Source organism: Numenius arquata, chromosome 1 (assembly GCF_964106895.1).
Source record: "Numenius arquata chromosome 1, bNumArq3.hap1.1, whole genome shotgun sequence".
NCBI lineage: Eukaryota > Metazoa > Chordata > Aves > Charadriiformes > Scolopacidae > Numenius > Numenius arquata.
This window is the reverse complement of record NC_133576.1, coordinates 39,460,064-39,483,626: the sequence shown is the minus strand read 5'-3', so window position 1 is coordinate 39,483,626 and position 23,563 is coordinate 39,460,064. Positions and strand designations below refer to the sequence as shown.

At 35.8% G+C, this 23,563-nt stretch overlaps 1 protein-coding gene across 1 annotated transcript in view; it reads left to right on the top strand.

Annotated features, from left to right (window-relative positions):
- Positions 1–23,563, top strand: part of SYNJ1 (synaptojanin 1) — a 63,565-nt gene that overhangs the window by 13,128 nt on the left and 26,874 nt on the right. The window contains exons 4-17 of the mRNA XM_074159395.1: positions 1,247–1,472; positions 3,228–3,311; positions 4,100–4,161; positions 4,753–4,849; positions 6,162–6,331; positions 8,346–8,427; positions 9,796–9,948; positions 13,119–13,275; positions 14,971–14,994; positions 19,271–19,462; positions 19,603–19,687; positions 20,921–21,061; positions 21,442–21,634; positions 22,939–23,097. Of these exons, the coding sequence (XP_074015496.1) occupies positions 1,247–1,472; positions 3,228–3,311; positions 4,100–4,161; positions 4,753–4,849; positions 6,162–6,331; positions 8,346–8,427; positions 9,796–9,948; positions 13,119–13,275; positions 14,971–14,994; positions 19,271–19,462; positions 19,603–19,687; positions 20,921–21,061; positions 21,442–21,634; positions 22,939–23,097 (1,825 nt within the window). The remainder of the gene's footprint in view (positions 1–1,246; positions 1,473–3,227; positions 3,312–4,099; positions 4,162–4,752; positions 4,850–6,161; positions 6,332–8,345; positions 8,428–9,795; positions 9,949–13,118; positions 13,276–14,970; positions 14,995–19,270; positions 19,463–19,602; positions 19,688–20,920; positions 21,062–21,441; positions 21,635–22,938; positions 23,098–23,563) is intronic.

Here is a 23,563-nt window from a genome sequence, read left to right as displayed (position 1 = left end):
AAGATCTAGAAATGTAAATGCTGAAAGTCAATAGCAGAAAGTATTCTGCTCATGCACTTCAGTAAGCTTTCTTGGGCTTTTTCTATTCAAAAGTTCCGGTCTCAGATTGCCCAGGGAAAGAATATCGTTTGCTTTCTCAGTCTCCTATTTTAATGCATCTGTTTACTTTTCTGTAAAATGAATGCATACTTCATTCACAGGATTTGTGTCTTCATTAGTAATTGAATTGAAGTGTTTGAGAAGTTGCAGATTTTTTTTTTTTTTTTTAATTGGAAATTTAGAATGAAAAGGCTAAAATTAAAGTGAGTAGCTTCAACCATTATACTACATATGTTATTTGCAATTATGGTAGAATTTTCTGGGCGGTGACAAAACCAGCCCAAAACTCAAAAGGTGAGTTTACTTTTCTTTGCTATGCAGAAAACTTTACTTCCTTTTTATACAAATGAATGTTTCCGAAGAATATCAAAAGCCAACCCCCACTAGAGTGAGGTAAAAGAAAAAAACCTCACAAAACCCAAACTTTAGTTGTATTTACTTACTGCAGTGTTGATTGGTACTACTTAGTGCACAAGTATATCCAAACTGGATCTTTCTTGCATTTGAGCAATAATTGGTATTAGAGAATGGTATATGCAGTATATAATGTACCAACACTTAACTCTAAAATTGATATTTACAGAAATTTGAGAATCAGTTGGCTATGAGTATATTCCTGAAGGCTTGTCTAGGCAAGTGATGCATTATGGTGATGTGTCATAGAAATAATCAATGTATATTGACAAGAATTTTTTTTCTAGGTTTATTTTGTGGTGTTGGGAAATTAATGGTGCACTACTCATCACAAAAAGTAACTCTGTAATTGGAATTCCACCTTACTTTTCCCAGAGTCTGTAATCTTTGGCTTCTCAAAGCAAGGCTGAGCAGATAAATATAAACAAGCTTGGAGTGTTATTTTTTTGCTGGGGGAAGAGCAGAAGCTATAAGGGTTATTTTTTTAAGGTCATTAGAATTCATGGCTTCATCCCATATTCTTATTGTGCAAACATTTCAGCTGTTCTCTTGTAAACTTTACTATTTCAAGTATGTTTAAATAAGAGTTATATCATAAAACTATAACACGCATATTTTCCTTTTCTTATTTGTGGTAGTGGGTGTAAAACATAAGAAGATAGTAGCTGGCTTAACAATTTGAGCTGTGTTTTATTTCCTTCCATTTATTTTATTTTATTTTTTTTCCTGATAGGAACCAGTCACTACATTTACATCTGAAGCACTATGGTGTGAACTGTGATGACTGGTTGTTACGTCTCATGTGTGGAGGAGTGGAGATAAGGACAATTTATGCGGCTCACAAGCAGGCAAAGGCTTGTCTCATTTCACGACTAAGCTGTGAACGGGCTGGCACGAGATTTAATGTCCGGGGAACAAATGATGATGGTCATGTTGCTAATTTTGTTGAAACAGAGCAGGTATGTTACTCTAGAGTGCACATTGCTTGGCTTGATGAACTCAAGATAAGCATGTGTGTGGATAATTTTTTGCCCTAAATCAAGAGATCACAAGTCAAGTCTGTAACCAACAGTTATTGGAATAGTTCCTTTGCTGCTAAATAAGGAATCTAAGTAGGTTACATAATTTGATGATCTTGGTTTTCAGTATAGCTTAGGGTAAGAGCATGGATGGGTCTGAGTTTCAATAGCTTAAGAAGCTGTTATCCATCAGCTGAACTGTTGTAGGTGGCTGTACATCCTTTTAGCCTCCTGAGCTGTAGGTGAGCATGTACTACTTTTGGCCTGAGCTAATAGCAAAGTTAAAAGATCTTAGAAACAAGCAAGAGATTTTTGGCAAATATAAGGTACCTTGTGATTCAAGAAAGATAAAAGCATTCCTACGGTTACTTAATGAAGTTCCTCTGAAAGGTAGTTTTTAAAGTCACTGTAATTCTGCTGCATTTGATTGCGTATCTTTGCCCTTATTATAAAGAAATGCAAGAAGCTGTTAAATCATTCTTTGCTGGCCTTTTTTTGCTCGCTTCTTACAATAACCTAGTTACCAAGATGATGTTTCTGCAACTGTATTCATGTGAGTAGGTATCTTTGGTTGACTCATTGACTGATTGCAAAGCCTGGGTTGTTCAGTAGGATTTTATCCAGGAAGGGTTTTGCTTGTACACATCTGTCATGGTTTAGCCCCAGCCGGCAACTAGAACCACACAGCCACTGACACTTCCCCCCAAGAGGGGTGGAGGGGAAGAGGCGAAAAAAGGAGGGGAAAGGGAGGAAAAAAACCCCCACCCTCCTGGGTTGAGATAAAGACAGTTTAATAGAAACAATAACAGAAAAGGAAAAGTAACAACAACAACAATAATAATAAACAGGGGGGCACTCTCACCTCCCGGTGAATTGGCACTGTCCCAAGCAGTGATCACAGATTCCCACCTCCCAGCTAACCCCCATTTATATACTGATCATGACATATATGGTATGGAATATTTCATTGGCTGTTCCATCATTCTGTCTATTCTTTTATGTGAAACTGAAAAAAGTCCTTGGACAGTGTAAATATCACTTAGCAACAACTAAAAACAAGAGGTATTATTGACATTCCTTTCACAGCAATCACTAGAAAGAAAATTAACTCTTTCCCAACTGAAACTGGGACAACATCCAATTTCAGGAGTTTACTCAGAACACTGTTGTTACAACTTCTCTGTCCAAGTTTCCTGCCAGGCTAATGTCATTAGATGACTGTGGCATATCATTCCATGTAAAGTTTCCTGTCCTGTATACTTAATAGACCATTGTATTTTGGATTCTGATACACAAAATCTGTGCAGGTGGTCTGAGTAGGCTGTGTTTTTATTTTCTGTTCATTGATGTACATTTTAACTGCTCCTACAGGAAGGTCTTACCAAGTTATTTAAAACCAGTTACTCTTAGCCCAGAAGTCATTCAGTCCCAAATAATAAAAGCTTGCTGGATTTTCTTAGTTGTTGTGAATCATGATTCTGCAAGGAAGCATGGGATTGCCAGGACTTCTTTTATGAATTGTTCAGAGGGGATAGAGAGAAAAGTCTAGAGAATATAGTATTTTAGCTTGTAGTGTGGAATATGTAGTATGTAAATAAATTTTATTACCTCTATGTTTAGCTAAGGCTAAGAAACCTAAAACCTTACACTCTGTAATACCTATTAATATCATGCTTTTTTTTTTTTTCTTAACAGGTCATATTTTTAGATGACTCTGTGTCATCTTTCATACAGATTCGAGGATCTGTTCCATTATTTTGGGAACAGCCAGGCCTGCAGGTAAGCAGGAGATGGATTTAACTATACAGATAATTCTTATTCATGTATTTTTAAACATCTTACAGTAATGTTTACGCTCTTCTGCACATTTTCCTATCAGGATGAGGTTATCCTTTGGAAGCAAGTTGGTGCCATTGTTTAATTCACCAAGCCTGCTACTCTCGAGTCTCTGAATGCTGTTCTTCACAATATTTGAATGTCCATTGCTTTTTAGATGTTTTCTTTTTGAAGTTCTGAGGTTTTCTGTTTTAATTTAAATTACTATTTTAAAATAGGTTATCTAAGGGCACCCAAAAGAGACCGTTTTCTTCTGAATTGGTCCTGAGGATAAGTCTTTTCAAGAAGTCAATATGGATCAAGAGTTACTGTAATATAACTTTATCCCAGTTTTCTTGACAGAAGGGTTGTATCAGCAGCTTCTACTGTGATACAATTTTTACAGGGAAGATTAAAAAGATTTCATGCCTCACAGAGACTCAAGGTTCTTCAAACTGACATATAAGCCTTTTGCAATAGACTTGATGAAACCTTTACGTGCCTTTTACTCAAAACAAAAAGTAATTAGATGATATGACTAAGTATATTAAATTTTAAAAAGTCTTTTTTAGAAAGAGGAATTTAAGAAAAGCCTATAAAAAGAATGTGCAACATAGCAAGCAGAATTAGTTTTGCAGATTTCTTTAGCAAGTGAGATGAATTTTCAGATGATATTTAGGATCAAAAGTCTTTGAAGAATGATTAATCAAATGTGTAAAGGCAAATAATTTAATGTAATCTTCATGTCATAGGTGGGATCCCATCGTGTCAGAATGTCAAGGGGTTTTGAGGCGAATGCACCAGCTTTTGACAGGTGAAATAATGTCTTAAATTTTTGTTAATGCACTACAAACCTCTGATAACTGATACATCAGAGGGATGGATTATGTTAGTCCAAACGGAAGCCTTTGTCTATACAAACATGTGATTCAGCAAAGTAGCAAACTGCCTGGGCAGCTTTTTCAAAATTCTACAGGATGATTTGTGTCTTTGAGTCCTTTGTTGAAAAGTTTGAAGAAAATTTAAAATGGTAAAATATTCTGTTAAATTGAAAACAAAAAATGTAGCATGTTTACATTGAATAACCTGTATTTGTCAGCTGCTGTATAAAAGTAGTTTCTATTTTGATTCTATTCCTGCCATCACGCTTCAGCTTCACAGCCTTATGGTTTTATCTAAATGTATGTTGCTAAATTGGTGCTATTATCCTAATTAAATAGCAGTCAGTGGTTTTATGCTATTATTGAGTTATATTGATTTGCTTGGACATGACATAATAAAAGGCTTGGGGCAATTATTAAAGTACCCAGTACGCTTCTACAGTGTCTCAGTCAAGTGTTGCAGGTGTTCATGTTAATTTTCTGCATGGCAGAAAACAAGTGTGGAATTTTTCTTCTGTTAACAGGCATTTCCAAACTCTTAAAAATTTATATGGCAAGCAAATCATTGTGAATTTACTTGGGGCAAAAGAAGGGGAGCACATGCTCAGCAAAGCTTTTCAAGTGAGTATGACAGTTCTCTCTCTGTGCATATCCCTGGAATTTGCCTGTTGGTGATGAAGCTTTTATGTAGACTTCAAAAAATGAAACAGATATGCTATGCTACAAAGCAACTGCCACTTGTGTTTAAAATTGTATTTATCATAAAAGCACTGCTTACGATACATAATGTGAAATGAATTTTTAAAAGCTCTCTATATAATTAGTGTTTGATTATGTTCAGATTGGTTACTTTACTGAAAAATTGTAACAGTAACAGACAATGTTTAAGGATTTTCAGTTACATAAAAATAACTTAGTGGCTTATTTATGAAATAAATATTTTTTGCACTAAAAAATTGGTGAATAAATAAATGATACTTTGTGGTACTTAATACTGTGATGTTTCTTTCAAAAATCTTTCCCCTGGGATTCCTGGATATATTCCTTAATATTTAGAAAAAAATCACAAATAAGTTTATCAATCTAAACATAAAAGCTGCTTCATGATTAAATGGAAACATTTGTTCAGATGTTAACTGTAAGTGGCCATTTTTATGAACTCCCACTAGCTAGATTAAAAATAACTCTCACGTTGTAGTCCATAAATACTGGCAATTTGAGAAGTTCTCTCTGAAGCCAGAGAACATGTCAATAGCCATCTGTTGTTTGCCTTTCCTTTCTTCCTTTTCCCTTTGTATTATAATGGTTGAATATCTTAGGCCATTCACTAGTATCTTTTCTGTATCCAGCTATCCTGGTAGGAGACATTAGTGCTTCCAGATGCATATCAATGCCCAGTGCAGATCATAGCTTTGCCAACAAATATTGTGTGAGCACTTCAAGACTTTTCAGGGAATATTAGGGAAAGTTTTGCTAAAGCCACTCTCTACAGCAACCTAAATAATTTGTCTGTTTTTTTTTCAGTAGTAGTTTATGGAGTGTTTACTCAGTCCCCATTGCTGGCAGGTGTATCTAAAATGGTGACTGTTAGCAGAAAGCATTTCCACTGAAATAGCTCTTTGCAAATCAAAGTATTTTAACAGTAGAAGAGGCTGCAGACTGTCTTGGGAACCTCTAGTGTAATAAGGAAAAAACTGACTGATGGTGACAAGAAAAAGAAAAAACACAAGTGAAATACTAATCTGTTCTGAGTGATGTGTTGGAACAATAGTGATAAAAATGGTTTCATTTTACCTAAGAGAAAGCATGTAATAAACCAGATAGGTAATAAAACAGCTTTAATATATATTTGTAGCCTCTTACCTAGTTTATACTACTATACGTTTAGGTATTGGTATATTTACACTTTTTTCTTCTCTTTTTACAATGTCAGAGCCATTTGAAAGCATCTGAACATTCAGCTGATATCAAAATGGTGAACTTCGACTATCATCAAATGGTTAAAGGTGGAAAGGCAGAAAAACTACACAGTGTGCTTAAACCACAAGTCCAGAAATTTTTAGAGTGTGGATTTTTTTATTTTGATGGAAAGGAAGTTAAAAGGTTTGTGTGTATAACTTCTGTAAATTTCTTCAAACTAAATTATGATTCTGGATGCTTTAGACCACTTAGCAAAAAGATAGGAGAAAAAATGTTACTTTTGTTATTGTGTTTTTATTGTATCCAAGATGGTGTTCAGCCACCAAAATATCAGTCACTTACTTTTACTTTATTAAAATTTTGTCTCGTTCTGTATATGTTCTAAAAGTCTTAATGGAAAAAGCTATCTGAGACATTGATGGGGCATGACTTAATTTCAGGCATTTGACCTCACAATTTTGGTGAAAATGGGTAATTGTCCTTTTTAGTGAGTGCACATGGAATTAAAGAATGAATATTTTTTCCATCTTCCTGCATAATGTTATTCATATTTTCCTCAGCGATGGAGCATACCATGTTCTGTTAGTTGTAAATGCTGGTGTTCAGTGCAGTCTTTTTCTAATCTGTTTGCACCTGGATCCCCATTTGAGAGATTCAGTTCTCCACAAAGTATGAATGGGATGCATGTTTTCTGCCCTGCTCTGTACTTCCCAGTCCTGCTCTGCTTGTACTTCAGTCCCTATTTCCTCACCCCTTTCCTAGAGCAAAGGCTCTGCTTATCTCAGCAGGAAAAGGCAAGCAGGGCTAGAAACAGGCAACATTCCTGCTCCTCTCCCTTCCACACCCTTCCTCCTTTTAATTAATACCAGAGCAAACTGCTGAGCGAGGTCCTTCATGAGAAAGAGAATTGTTGAGTGAGGGGATTGTGCCACGTGCAGTGGGAGTGGAGACGAGAAGAGGGTTGTGGTGCCACTCTGTGCTCTAACCTGGCTATGGGATTAAATCCCCCAGAGGCAGGTTTTAGTAGGCCTGAATAAGATTAGATTTAGTGGGAGGGTGCTTAGGTACCATCTCCACCTCAAAACGTCACCAACCATTCTCCAAAAAGCTTTAAAAGTGGTGTGACAGTTTCTGTTGGGAGAACACCATTTGGTCTTGATGGAGAACAGAATGGAAGCAAAATAGGCTGGACTTGTGATAGCTTGGAGAATTGTGTTAGTAAAAGATACAGTGACGATTTTTATAAATTCAGGGACCATTTCCTTTGGAGAATGCCAGGGGGGTTCCCTGTTTTTTCATAGATAGCACATTCCTTTGTATTTCAAATCAAATAGAGAGATAGTACTGAAAAAAATAAACTTGGAGAAAGTTCTTAAAAACTTTTTACAATTTATGGTTAGATCTCCGAGTAGCTGTGATGAAGCGTCACTGACTTAATTGGACAAAGTGTGTAGTGGGAATGACAAAAGTGAGGAATAATTGTGTATCATTGGGAGAGCCATCAGAATTTTGTACTGACAGCCAGGCAAGAAAAGCATGGATGTTGCCTAATATGGTCCTTCTTGAGAACTTTATAGCACGAGTCAATGGGCTTCTCTCAAAGAAAGGGGTGCAGTTCACACTGCCTGAGGACTTCAAGCATCTGTTGAGCTAAGGAGGAGAGGTTTATTTTTCATTTTTGTTTGGGGAGGAAAGATAAAGTAATGAGGGGTTGAAATTGCCTTTAGTTTTATCACAAATTCTTGTTACTTTTAGTTTAGCTAAACAAATCCTAGAACTGTCCTATTTTTTTTTCCATTTTTGTTTTAACTAAACGTTATTATTTCCCCCTGAGATTCTCGAGAAGCGTGTTAGTTGGATTGTTTGAAAAGAAAACATAATCCTGTGTAACACTTTAACTGAGAAAGCAAGGAGAACTGAGAAAAACTGAAGAAGAAAGACCATGTTATTTGCAGAAAATAAATTAGTTTTGTATAGTGATCACTGCTGCAAAATTCACTGCTGTTATTGGAGCTAACCTTCTATTGCTGATGCCTTTATAAACATACTTGCGATGACAGTAAGGTTGCACTGACAATACCCTGATTTACTGTTCTGGTTCAGATCTTGATGTCCCTGTCTTTGTTGATGATATGTGTGTTAAATGAGTTATTTCAGTTGTTTTCTCTCTCTCCGTCTCTCATTGTTCTTGGCACAGATCTCAAAGCGGTACTGTCAGAACAAACTGCTTGGACTGTCTGGATAGAACAAACAGCGTGCAGGCTTTCTTTGGCTTAGAGGTAGGAAAAACAGTGTCCAGATACACAACTGCTCCTGATGCTTCTGTGGCAATTAGGCCATAAAAGTAGCATTACCTCCCTATGCAAGATGAATTAAAATGTTTTGTAGATGGCAGTTTGATTTATAGCGTGGTATTTCTCTTGTTCCAGATTTTAGTAGCTACAGAAGCAGTAATTGTGTAGTAGTTGTAATTAAACAGTAGTCATGCGGCATTATGAAAAATGTTCATTCTTTTTTAGGTGTCAGTTTCTTCTGTCTGTTAAAGTTCAGGCTTGCAATTCTAGAAGAGGTAGCAGTGTTGCAGTCCTTCACAAAAACACTTGCATTCACAGTTACTTTATGCTGAAGATGAAGTTATTCAGCACATAGGATTAGTTGTGCATCTGCCAGTGCTGGGTCTTCCTATTTTCACGGCACTGTGCTGTGAATTCTTCATGGGGCGATATCATGGTTGAGGCTTTGGCCACGCTCCCACTGAGAAGCTGGAAATTAACTGTGGGATTCAGTCCTCCTGCAGGGCTATGCTTCAGCATATTGGCTTGATATTGAAACCAAGGTTCTAGCCTGCAGGCTCATACAGTAGAGCTTGAAATCATGAACCTGACAGGAATTGACAGAGTATAATAGTACTGACTGGGCTAAAAGAGTAGCTCTGAAAAACATTTGACAGCTCCACTCATCTTAATAAACTGAGTTTGACTCCTAAAGATAAAACATTTGTCATGTTTAAAAATGAAATATTATGGGTGCTGTAACATCAAACTAAATAAAAGGATTATTCTTTTGTTTTCTGAATTTTATTTAATTAAAATGCTCTTGTTTTAGTGTCTGTAGGAGGAATTTCTGTGACAACTGCAAAATCCATTGACTGTAGAGCAAATATTTCTGATTCTGGAATATGTAGTGCTTTGCTGCTGCATTTACCAAGTCAACACTGTTGTCAGTTCATTGGTGTGTTAGTCAAACAGAATACTGAAATGTTTACCCTCATGCAAATACTCTGAAAATTTTTCTCTTAACTTTCAACATCTGTATGTACGGTAGCAGATACTACACAGTTTGAGAGATCTAATGCCTTTTTTCTCCGTTGTTTCAGCTCTGTGAATTTTTAGATGAAAATATTTGCAAATCAATTACGTAATTTTTTTCCTGTGTTACTACCTATCTTTATAAGAAAATGAAACGCTGATGCTAAAGTTACATGTACAATGCAACCTTTCAAACATGACATGGCATCGGTTTGTTCAGAAAGATATATATAAACCAAAGATTTTTTTGTGTGTATATGCTGAAAAAAATATGATGTACCTTTTAATAAATACATGTAAAGATTTTTCTTTTGCAAATATTGTCTTCAACTGTTGCAGATGCTAACAAAACAACTGGAGGTATTAGGATTGGCTGAGAAACCTCAGTTGGTTACTCGCTTTCAGGAAGTTTTCCGATCCATGTGGTCTGTGAATGGTGATTCTGTCAGTAAAATCTATGCTGGAACTGGAGCCCTTGAAGGAAAAGCTAAGGTAAAGTTCATCTTATTAAAAACTTTAGCACTATTCAGTATGGGTTTTAAAAAAATCTGTAATTAATATAACAACTATGTGATTTTCTTTTTTAAAATGTGCTTTTGTTGTAATCCTAAAAAGACCAACCAAACAAAAAAATTAGCATAAAAAGGTTGGTTAAGTTGACAACCAGATCTTGTTTCAGTACATCCTTTCTCAGCCATGCCCATGCCTCCCAGATAACACCATTCTGTAGGAAAGGATGAGGCTTCTTTATTTCTTTTGATCATAGTTCAGAAAAATGTGTATTCAAATCAGCTTTAGTTTCTTTGAATATTTTCATTTTTCTCGGTGCTCCTCTATCTCCTGTTGTTTCAGTTTCATTCACTATATCTCCTTTGTTTTAAAATATGTTTCAGTGGACGTTGTTGTTCATGCTTTTAGCATTTGTTAACAGTGTTAAAATTAAACAAGTTGCAGCTGGGTGTTTTTTGTGTGCATGTTCCTCAAGCTGTTTCTTTTTAGTTTTGTGATTACTGAAAAAAAAAACAAACCAAAAAACCCAATTCTACCTTGCTTTCTAATGTTGTGATAACAATTCCGCACTACATGACAGCATAATGCTCTGTTTCTCATCAACTTGTTTTGTCTTTGTTGATGCCTGAGTTGTTCAGGTTTTCTAATGCTGTCTTTTATTTTTCTTCTAAGAATGTTGCTTTTTTTTTTGTTTCCATAATTCTCTCTCTTATCGGTTGATATCTGTCAAGACAAACAAATCTTCAACCATAGCAACTTTTGCCCTTAGTTCCTTCAAGTATTTCTTTTTGTACCATTCTTTTTATTCAGGAATGCACTGCTTCTCATGCCATATTATATACTTTGTACTCATAGTCAACTGTTTTGTTCTTCCATCACTTGTTCATTCAAACCATATCAGGGTCCTTCTCTGCACATGTACAAAGCATTGCAGTAAGCTACATAAAAAGAAAATAAGTAAAATAGACTTGGTGCTTATTCTACCCTTAATTGGTGCATACAAGACTTTTTCATTCAGGAATTGCTTGTATTTTGGTATAGAGTGGAAATTGGTTAAAGATGTTTAGTTCTGTTTTCTTACAAAAATGTCACCCAGACCATCAGGAAAACTACAGTAAGTATTTCGTGGGGTGTCTCCCCTTCTCCTGACTTTCTCATTCAACCGTACTTGTTTCTTTTCCTAAATTAATACTTTTCTGCCATTCATTTGGCTACTTAGATTTTTTTTTTTACTTTGTAAAATGCATTTATTGTATTTACACTTCCATATTTAATCTGTAAAATACAGAGTGCATTTATTTACTCTGCTGTCTTTGTAAGAATACAAAATAGTCAATCGTTGTCCCAGGCATCCCTGCCGTGGTACCACTGTTAATTAGTACTGCATCTCATAAATCAAACACAGCATCCCTGATAGAAGTCCATCTATTCAAAGAGGATCTTTAATGTTTGCAAAGCCATACAATAATTGCCATTCTTGCAAAGAGACATGAACAGGTCACTACTCGATACCTTCTTGAGTACTCTGATAATACATTTTAAAATGTAGTTTTTAAGTTGGAGTTCATATTTCTGACATGAAAAGTTTGATGTTTGAAATGCTTCCATTTCTTGCTCGTCAGTTTGATTCTTCAGGGTCCAAGAGAACTTAGAAGTAAAGATACAGAGATTTAGGATAGGAGAAAAACTATTTTAGCCTTCAATGTGTTAATGTGCATTTCTATACTGAAAAACAGTCCTTTTTAAAGTATTATAATACTTGTTACATCTAACTCCTTACCTACTCTTTCTTTTGCTTTCTCTGGGTTCCTTTCAATTAATTGCCTGATATGTGAATGGTGAGTGTGTTTTTTCAGATCATGTCATAAGTTACACATTTTCTGACAGAAAGGGAGCAGCATCCTATTAAAATCCTACTGCAATAGTATGCTCCCCAACACCTCATCCACATTGTCTTCCAAAAATCATGGTGCCAATTTACTGCTACTTATCCTTGACAAAAGAATAGTTTCTTTCTTATCTGGTACTATTCATAGAATTAAATGATAGGTTGGTTTTGTAGTTTTCTTAAGCTTTTGCCTTTTTTTTCTTATGCATTTAAGAGACCTTCATGAACAATGCAAGCTGTGAATTTTGAGGATTTTTTATAATAATATAATACAATACCATGCAGCATCCCTGATGGGTTACAGTCTATATTTCATGTAAATGTAATAGCGTGTGTTTACATACATCTCACAGGCAAAATACACATAAGTGCTTAAGACACAATAAACTCTGTAATCAAGAAAATGTCTCTGTGAAATCATTGACAATGCTGCGTACACAGATTAACACTGCTGTTTTTTTAATTAAGTGTGAAACTGCATGACATGTTGACTACGTTATCCTCTAGGTGTCTGATCCACAGAGAATATCTGTAGTAGCAGTACATCTCTTGGAGATTCTTGTTTAGTTCAGGTAGTTGGATGCTGTTCTTTTGGAGCACTGTTCAATCGTGCCACTTGTGTGCAGTGTGTGCAAGGACAGTGACTTCGTACGTATGTAGCTATAGATTAGTGTATATGTTTTTCCTGGGATACTGCATGAGACTTGCATGTTATTTTAAAAAGTAAGGGGTCTTAGTAAGTTGAAGCTATCCTTTTTTTAACATGGATATTTCAGAACTTGAATTCTGAACTAATATGTTCATATGTGCATATACATACAAATTCATGTATCATGACATTTGGATTCACGTGCTTGCTCATCTCTCGCTATTTGGGGAAAAGCCCAAAATCCCATATCACAGTCTAAACATAGCACTATATCAATTTAATTTTTGAAGATCAAGGGTTTAGGGGAAAAAAAATTATTCCCCTTCCTGCAGTATTTTGTTTAATTTAAATAAGTTAAAATGGAATAATCTGGTTGTTAGATATGCCTTGAAGGTATTTCTGTGTTGTTTAGCATTTGGGGTGGAGGGAGGGGGGAAGCACGCATAGTACAGTAGGCTCGGAAGACTTTATTTAACGCTTAAAGAAGGAAAATGCCTTACATTTTAAAATCATTAATGCAGTTTGCAAATATATTACTGAATATTGCTAATGTTATTGTAAGCAGTGTCCAACATAAAATATTTTATGCATGTTCCTCCCTAACAGGCTGGAAAGCTGAAGGATGGTGCTCGTTCTGTGACCAGAACGATTCAAAATAACTTTTTTGATAGCTCCAAGCAGGAGGCCATTGATGTTTTGTTATTGGGAAATACCCTAAATAGTGATTTAGCAGATAAAGCACGGGCTCTCTTAACCACCAGCAGTTTACGCGGTATGTGTCTTTCAGGATTTTAATCTGTCTGATAACTATTTGGTGTAAGAAAGCTGTATGGAGTCTGTTTTCAAAGCAGTATTGGAAATTATAAATGCTATTTTATGTTCTGTTGGCTTATTAAAAGGTGAAAGTTACTTCTGCTTTACTAATATTACCAAACTAACGTGCTGCAGTAATTTATTTACTGTTTATCTTTTGTTGATGTCTGGTGGTGTAATAGGTAAATATTTGTGGAGCATATTTGTCAAACTTCACTGTAGATACATGTTAGATAAGTTCTGTTCAGTTCTTCAAATCCATTTATAGCAAGTGTTAATCATAACTGAATTTGGGGGAAAAAAATCCTGATTTATTAAAATATTAGGGGGGGTTATTTGCTAAATGTCTTCATTAATTGGATCTGTCACATCAGTGAAGAAGTTTTCACCATGCTGTTAAACTAGATAGAAAGCATTTATTCTTTTCTCAAGCTTAAGAATGCTGATATTTATCTTCATTTTGGTGTCTAAGGTATTGAGCAACAAAAGGGGTTTTGGTAATGGAAGAAAATTTAATATAATAGGAGCTATCAGAAAATTCCTGATCAATGATTATTCCATCACAAAATGTTTTTTTTTGTGAGGAGTCTTTCCCAGGAACATGTGTACCACAAAAGCTTGTAAGGCTGTGGGTGCAATTCTACATCAATATCAGAGAGTTTTCCATAAGAAACTCTGCTTAGGCAGAGTAGCCATGTGGGACTTGGGTTGTCTGGTTACAGGAAGGTGGTTCCCCTAATAAGAACAGGAAGCTGAGCCACAGCATCCTGCGTTCCCAAACAGAGGTGTAGCCTACATGGTCCCCAGGACTAGAGTCAGGTCCCATCCATTCTGTAGGTCTGATGGGCAGGGAAATAGTAAGCGGGCAAGGTGAAGGGCTGTGTTTAGACTACTCTCCTGGGATATAAAAAATAGAGGAGAGCTAATTCTTGGGCAAAGAAGCAACTTAAATTTGAGTTGTCTTTCCAAGACACCAGGCAAGAATGCCCTAAATGGGGGTTTATTGCCATTTTTAGGGATTTGTAAAACTCTTAATTTTTCTGCTCCCCCTGGACACTTCTCAACCTAGAATGAGAAAAATATGTTAAAGCTTCAGTGCAAATCTAGCACAGGAGAATAAATTCTTGCCCAGTTGTAGTCTTCATCTTGTGAGTATTTATACATTTCCTGCGTGGAACCTGAAAGACTGTTTTCCTCTCATTTCTTTACCACAAGGTTTTGTGTTACTGTAAAGTTTCCCATATCTGAAACCTGCTAAATCAGCCTCACCTCAAAAAAAGTTGAAAGTCATTTTTGTTTCTTCTCAATTTCTCGGTGAATGCAAGCTGTCCTTTCAACATTTGCAGCTCCTGTCAGCTGAGGATTATTAATCCCTTTTCACTGAACATAATGTCTTTGCACTGTCTGCTAGGTGGTGAATTAACTAGAGAGATACTTCATCATATGTAAATCCATTATTAATGAAGCAAGAAAAGAGAATTTGTTAATACTGTTGTGGAACTTTTTAGATTTTGCAGCATAAAGTATGTGCTTTAACTGATGCAAATGGTTATGTGCAATAAATTGTATATTACAGCATGTTCTCTCACATATTTAAAAACCAATTACTTATTTGACTAATTTTTTTCTTGTTTCCTTCTTACTGCATCCATAGTTTCAGAGCAATCATTACAATCAGGTATAGTATAGTAAATTAAGCTGTAAATATCTGAGCAGCTATTGTTCTTCTCTGGCTTTTTTCTTGTGCCTATTTGCAAAATATTTGGTTGTGGGCTCACATTTTCCTAGTAGTGTTTGGATCTGGCATTCCTGTGCCCTAAACTCCCTTAATCCAAGAAAAGCTCTTTCATACAAGAAAAGTGAAAATGTAAGGGGTGAAAAATGTTGCAGTTGTGCTTGGGTGTGAGTTATGAAAAGAGACAACCAATTCATTGGGGTTTATTTTTGCAAATGCTTCATTTTAAACATAAATGCTTTGTGGTTTTTTTTGTTTTGTCATTTTGTTTAGGACAAGAGGTAAAATTCTTCAGTACAATTTGTAACTTCATCTTATTTGCCATTAGAAGGCTCTACCAGCTTGTGTTCTTGCATGAGATGGACTGATTTTGTAATATCTCCCAGCAAAGGTTAACGTTGTACTGGAATGATCTGAAATAACATGCTGGCACTTGTGTTTTGTGCAGCAAAAGTACAATCAAAACCACTGAGATACAGCTACCTCAGCACGTGACACAAAGTGGAAGTATTAAAGCATCTCTTTAGGTAAAACTCTCGGTGAAGAGAAGGCCTGAATAGGGAACTTTATAGTTAACTCCTAATCTTCTGCTTTGAGACATTGCAGTAATATCTTGCCCAATGTCTGTGATGTCGGTGCTTAAAATACAAGAGGTTGGCTTTGGAGGATTCAGCAATACTGTGAACCTGAAGAAGTCTTAGGTAGTAATGAGAATGTGTAGGGATGAGCCAGACAGAGGAAAATGGCATGAAAGATCTCTTAATTTAAGAACCTTCTGAAAGCTCTTAGTTATTGTCATTTTAAGTCAGCAACATAAGCAACATAATGACTTTGAACTTTGTTTTCAAAATTTTCTAATTCTTAGTGGAAATTCTCCTTTTTGTTGTAACTTAAGCTGTTTACATGAAGCTGCTCCATTTGGAGAGATGTGATACATACATGTTCCATATTTTTAAAGGGAGAACTGTGAGTATTTGTCAGCTGTGCAACACTGCATTATCTCCTTGTTCCTGGAAACTATTATTGAAAATAAAATACTCCTAATGCTCCTATGTTCAGATTTTACTATGTGTTGAGAAAATTTAAATGGCTGTTTCTGAGCTATGCCTTAATAAGGTTCATTGTGCTACAAAGGTAGGTTCAGTGAAACCAGATCAGGTGCTTAGTTTCTGGGTGAGAGGAAAAAAGTACGTTCTTAATACTTAGGAAGACGAAGGGAGAGGAGGAGGGAAAGAAACAAGAAGGCTCTTAATAATTGTTCAGACAAGTCTCCCATTTTAAGAGAATAGCGAAGTTGTGCACAGAATCCCCTGAACCTCTGTGCTCGGGTAGCTGCCACTAGCTCCAGGTACTGAAGATTGACAGGGGAGGATCCTTGGAAGAAAGCATTAGGATTTGTTCCAATACATCTGAAGTGTTTAAAGCTTTTTAGTTATTTTTGTTTTCCCCCTTGGAAAACCATTTCAACTGTAATCTGTATTTTTGAGCTTTAGATGTTTTTTTTTTTTCCTTTATGTTCATCTCAGCTTTGCTTTTGCTGGTAGTGTTTTACTGTATATACTTAACTCTTACTGATACTTAAATAATGAAATCCGAGTCATAGGTAGTATACACCTGAAATAACTGCTTCCCTGGCATTTTGTTAATGTTAAAAACTTTATTGGAGTAAACAGTCCCATTGTCACTTATGGTGTTACCATCTAGACTATAACAGCCTAGATTATAACTCATGAAGAATCATACGTGTCAACTATTTTTTAACTTCCTGATGTAACATTTCACCGTGGGTTTCATCTGGATACAAATTGCATATTTTGAAACATAGATATAGTAATTTGGATGTTGTAGAAAAATAGTTCAATCAAGTTTAGTTGTACAGAATATCCCACCAAGAATTTTAAATTAATACTCTCTTTGTAGGAGTGATTTCCAAATGTCTGCCTGCCTAGTATGAACAGCAGTTACAGTATTTTTGCTGCAAAATAACAGAAAATATAATTGATTGGATTTTTAACATTGTAGTGTGAGACAATTTTGTTGAAAATAGCTTGAAATGTGTAGGAAAATAATGTATGCAGGAGCCTCAGGAGCTCTGAAAAACAGTTGACTCAGTGTTCTGGAAAAGAGGTGACGATTCCTTTTTTTAAAATAATTTATTTATTCTAATTTAGAAAAAGAGTCATTCTACAATCTAGAAAGCTTGCTAGTTTAAAGGTATGGATTTCATGTTTGTAATAAGCATGTTGTCGGTTCTCTTCTAAAGTTAGATTCTATCCTGGTAAGATTTTTCACGTTTGGGGTTCTTGACAGTGTCAGGAGCTAAATAGGCAATAATTCAATTTTGAAACTTTTCTTAAAAGCTGCTTGGTAGCAAATATGAATTATTTGGAGTAACTATTTAAAATTAAGCTGAAAACTGCTAAAGTTGCAAAAGACAAAAAAGGAACTGAAGTGGAGAGAATGAAAGTCCAAACTCTGCTTTTAAACTTGCTCAGAGTACTACAAAGGCTGATCTGTGCAGATCTTCAAAGCTGTCTGTGATTCTGTTTTGGGTTCCTCAGGTTCAGCTAATCCTTTGGATGATTTGGGTACTTGTATGTATTGTGGCTACAACATTTCATGGACTGGTTTCTCTTCAGTGGTCAGGTGCTTGGGTAACTTCTGTCCTTGACCCTTGGAGGCTTTTCTGGCATTTGGTAGACTTCTTGAATTGACTGTTACCTAGTGTGTAGATACATTCAGAAGTAGACTCAGTATTTGGCTCAGACCTGAAGGTGTAAAGTGTTCTGTAGGCTCCTTGCTGTTTTCTTTACTTCATTTACCTGGATTATGGTAAGGAAAGCATGATCCCAAGCATGATCTACTTGGTAGTACCCCACGGAGACTCAGTGGAGGATACTCAGTCAGTTGCCTTTTATATGTGATTAGCCCATATATTGATATTTCACTGTTCTGCAGTTAGAGTTCACAAACAACAAATACAATACACTGTTTTCTTCTGTTGTTTCCAGTTTGTTTCAAAGCCATAAGGGATAGAGAATCCCTGGTTTTGTTTTAATTAGGTAGCCAAGATTCTATAGCAAATTTAAAGGTGCTAAACTTAAAAAGAATAATTAAAAAGACAACAGTAGCTCACTAATCATCCAGGTTTGGGGATTTGAATGAAAATATTGTGCCCGGTAGCTGATCATTTTGCAAGACAGCACACAATGAAGGAAAGAATTCTATCTAATATTTTTTATACGATTCTCTCAGAGCCATAAACATGAGAGTATTCAAAATAGGTAAATTAATATCACTTAGGTAAAGTACAATGCAATCAATACTGTTCACCCTGATGCAATTTTTATTTCACCGAGATTCAAGAAAAAAAGGAGTGTAATTTAAAAAAAAAAATCAGATATTTGTTTGCATTAGGAAATATATCTGTATGAGTATATTATGCAGCTGATTTATGAAGGGACTTTAAAATCTCTGTAACTCTGGAGTCTGACCATTGAATAATCTTTTTTTGTTTGTCTTACAATGCCCTTTACAGATGGGTCATTACTCTCCCATCTGGCAGATAGAAACAAGATACAGAGACAGGCTGGTGTGACAGAGAAATGAGTTTAATTGTTTTGAATCTTAGCCTACTTTTCTCACTAAAGCAGAATTTTAGGAAATCAACTGACCTAAAATTAATCCAGATTTGTGCGTTACACAGACATACTCTTAATATGATAAAATAATGGACCTTACCTATTTTAGTAAATGTAGTATATCAGTCATTTTTACATTTCTAGAAATGATCATATCTGTAAGTTGTTTTTGTAATGGAGATTGAATTTCATAAATCTAATCTGTGAAAATGAGGATCTCTGTGTTGGCATGTATGAAATATTATGGTTTCCATAGGGAATCACAGATAGGGTGAAAGAATGAGTTATTTATAAAAAACAGAAATTATGTTTCTTTTATATATTATTTATTTTTATATGTATTCCTTTGAAGAATTTACAGCTGTCTTTCATTCGGGCGGTATCCTACCCAGACAAGTAATATGTCTGCAAATACACTTTCCCTTGTGAAAAGCTGCATTCATCTTGCTTTCACAGTTTAACTTTCTATATGTCTGTGCATGGATTTGTTGCCTTTATTTTAAGGGAAAGATCTCATTGCCAATTTTTCTGAAGAAACATTCTATATAAAAATAATGTCTTTTCAAATGTTTTTGCAGCATCTGTAAAAGTGCTAAAGAGTATGTGTGAAAACTTTTATAAGTATGCAAAACCGAAAAAAATTAGAGTCTGCGTCGGGACGTGGAATGTCAACGGGGGGAAGCAGTTTCGAAGTATTGCCTTTAGAAATCAGACCCTCACTGACTGGCTTCTAGATGCACCAAAGTTAGCTGGTATTCATGAATTCCAAGGTAGGATTTGTATTCTGTCAGTTTTTTCTTGAAAACTCTGATTTTCATAATTAGATCATAAACACTAAAATAGATATATGAGGTCTTGGTTCTTAACTTAATTATAAATGAGAAATAGCTTTTTTAATATTTAAATGCAGATCGCAAAAGCAAGCCTGTAGACATATTTGCCATTGGATTTGAAGAAATGGTGGAGTTAAATGCAGGAAACATTGTGAATGCCAGGTAGGTGATACAACCTATACAGTACTAGTTCAGTTGATAATCACATTTTTTTGAGTAAGATGCTATTTAAATATTTTTTTTTTCCTGTTTTGTTATGGTTGGGATTAGTCTGGATTGATTTTTGACTGTATTCCAGTTCTCTCTGCCAGTTTCTGTGCCAGGATTAAAGACTTAACTCAGCTTTCCTCAGCAAAGCTGTGATCGCTTAGATCATGTATAATGTAATCTCAAAGATCCAAACAGTCAGTACTTGACCATATTTTGGATTGCACCTTCCGCAACCCCTCAACTTTTTCCTTCATTTAACACTTTGAAGGAATTTACCTCCAACAGTCATAGTGTCCTGCAGTCTCTGTCTTCCTACTGCTGGGAAGAGAGTCCTGTGAAATTCCTTCCAAAAGCATGTATTGTTCGTATGCCTTTATATAGTGTGTTGCATCAGATTTTCATCTGTATAAAGCAAGGTTTCCTTCTATACTGTCAGTTTTAGCCATCATTCCATGTATTACATGTATATATTATCGTGGAGTTCAGATCTTTCACCCCTAATGGAGCGTGTTATGAAAATATATTTTTAGCAATGGTGGGTAATACCAGTGATGAAATCTTTATGTGTCGTCCTAGGATTGTATTTGCTTTGTCCATTGTTTTGTCTCCCTGTTTTGCACATTCTCTGGTGGTTTTGCACAGGCTTTTGTTTTGAGGACAAAGTGGCAGTTTGTCATCCCCTAATTTCACGTAATGTGTAGTTATTGCTGTTTCCAGGTCTGATGTTTTTCATTTCTATCCAATGCTAGCTCTGAAACCCATAGTCCTTTAGGTCTCCAAGGAGGTTTCTTCCTGATCTAAGATCACGGAGATCTCTGTGTTGTCCAGTATTGACTGAGCTCTAGGGCTAGGAAGTAACTCCTTAGAAAAATTCTTAGGTTTTGCTCCTCTAATCTAGCCTCAGAAATATAGGAAAAATAGCCCTGGGTCCTAATGTTGTCTGTGGTGTTGAGAAAAGTGAGGCAGCATTTTATGAGACTGGATTTGTAATGATAATGTCATGACAGTCCATAGCCTGTGTCTCTGCTAGGTGGCATTTGAGCACCATTCACAACTTGGCTTTGGCTTACTACCCCAAGGTTTAGTTAAGGTTATCGTACAAGATTTATTCAAGTAGATCAACAGTTTAGATACCTGCTTCATTTGACTTATTTTAAAACTGGCATTTTTTAATCTTGCTACTAGCACAACCAATCAGAAGCTCTGGGCTGCTGAACTGCAGAAGACTATATCAAGAGATTACAAGTATGTGCTGCTGGCTTCTGAGCAGTTGGTGGGCGTCTGCCTTTTTGTGTTCATCAGGCCCCAGCATGCTCCTTTTATCAGGTCAGTGAACACACAGCTGTGCCCAAGTTGGGTCACCTTTGGTTTGCTTTGTATCACAAGCTAACAGGCAAGTGTGCTAGGAAGCATATGGGGCTCTAAAAGAGCAGTTCCATCTTCTGGGGAACTAGTTGCTTGAATTCTTTTATCTTAGGTTTTAAATGCCTTATCAGTTGCCAAGAAAGCTTGAAAGGCCGAAGTGTTATATTGTTACCTGCTCAGTAGCTGTTGGCATTTTTTTAAAATAGCCCTGTGGCCTTACTGCTGAAAGAACAATGTGAAAATGTTCTCTTACCAACATAACGTCATACTCGGACATAGTTAAAGCTGTTAACTTCTGTGCCATTGTATTTGAAGTTTTAATAGTTGTTTAACTCTTTTAGGGATGTTGCTGTTGATACTGTAAAGACTGGCATGGGAGGAGCCACTGGTAATAAAGGTGCAGTAGCAATTCGGATGTTGTTCCATACATCCAGTCTTTGCTTTGTCTGCAGTCATTTTGCTGCAGGGCAATCACAAGTTAAAGAGAGAAATGAAGACTTCGTAGAAATAGCTCGCAAGCTCAGTTTTCCAATGGTAAGCAACAGTGTTCAAATTCCATAATAAATGAGAAGTTAAGCCCTTTGAGCTCCAGCAGTGTCATCCAAAAGCTCTATTTATTTTTCTTCCCGTCCTCAGATTCCTGTGGAAATCAAATTTCCTTGGGTTAGAGGTCTCGGAGAGAATTAAGTTACCACAATTTTTATTAAAATAGATGACTGCAGATAGAATAGACCTTTCTAGTGCAATGACTAGTAGAGATGGTGAAGCATGAATTCACTTGCATTAGGCATCAAGGATTTAGCATACAAAAGAGACCTTACAGATTCCTGACATGCAATAGAACTTTTGTAGGCACCAGAATTAATAAATTATGAGAAAAAAATCCATGGGAAACAGCACTATTTTCAGTACACAAGAATGATTTTTACTAGTTCATTTTAACCTCTTGTTTAGTCTTTTTTGTCAAGTTGGATTGTAAAGTTCAGTACCATATTCTCATAAAGGATTATCGAACACCAAGTAAATACTTGATAGTTTTATCAGTGCAATAAAATGTTTCTTTGAGACTTAAAAGTGTCTTAAATTTTGTAGTCAAACTATCATTTGTTAGTTTCTATGGCACTCTGCAAGCGTCTGACACCTCATTTTACAGGGGTTTTTGGTTTCTAATTTTTTCCCCACAGTCATGTTTCAGTTTTTCTTGAAAGTACTGTATTCTTATGGTCCCCAGAAACAGTTTCCTAAATGTTGCTGTTTTGATCTTCCAGCGTATCTGCTTTGATTTACTTAAGGGCAATGGAAAAATCAAAACAAAGATGAAAGTATAAGTTTCCACCTAAAGCCATAGGCTTTACTTAAACTAACAGAGCCCTTCTGTTTCTCACTAGCCATGAAAATTCTATGTAACTGAAAAGTCTTCAATTAAATCTGAGTAATAAAGCCCTCAATTTGCACTTTGTGCCACAACATCCCAGGGTAGTGTTCTGTTCTCCTTTGTAAGCTCTTTGTGACACAGGTAGCAGTCATCATCTTAGAGCAGATTTCTAAAACAGGAGTAGAAAGATGAAGAATTTTAGAATTCAATTCAGATGATTCATGTTTCTTTTGAAATGCAAACTACATAAGAAATGTTACTTCTTTCATATTCTATATGTGTGAATACCATACAGTTGGCGATGTTGTTCTAACCATCTGAGCACTAAATACATATACTTCAGTTGTTGTCATTATCTAGAAATTATGCATATTTTACAGTTAAAAACTGAACTTCTGCATCTACAAGTAGTAAATTTTTCACTTCGTTGGTTTTAACTTCATTGAATGCTTCTGTTTTACAGGGAAGGATGCTCTTTTCCCATGACTATATCTTTTGGTGTGGTGACTTTAATTATCGAATAGATATTCCAAATGAGGAGGTTAAGGACCTAATACGACAACAGAACTGGGATGCCCTTATAGCAGGAGACCAACTTATCAATCAGAAAAATTCTGGACAGGTATCTAAAAATGTTATCACACTTAAGAATACTTTATTTTTCCTTTTGGCTTTAGCAATTTTCTGTGGTGCTTGTGTAAATCTATATCCTCAGCATGTTTTACTTATCACTTTTGTCCATGTAGTGGTATGGAAGGATGGGACATAATGACATTTAGTGACTTATTCAAGTAGCTGACCTGAAGAGACAGCGATACAAATACAGTGACTAGCAGTAGGAGTGAGGTTTGTTTGGAGTTTACTCACAGAATAGCATTGGAGCTTACTAATTATAATATTTTTCTTTTTATCAGGTGCATTTATCTAAAAATATTTATAGAAGTTCTTTTGGTAATGTTACTGGTCACTTTAAATTGCTGCAGTAATAGGTCTAATGCTGTTACTGTCAGTCTGTTGGAAAAAGGAATAGTCGAAATGGTAGCCTTTTTACTTAGAAAGAAAAAGAGCATGGAATAACAAAGTCTGAA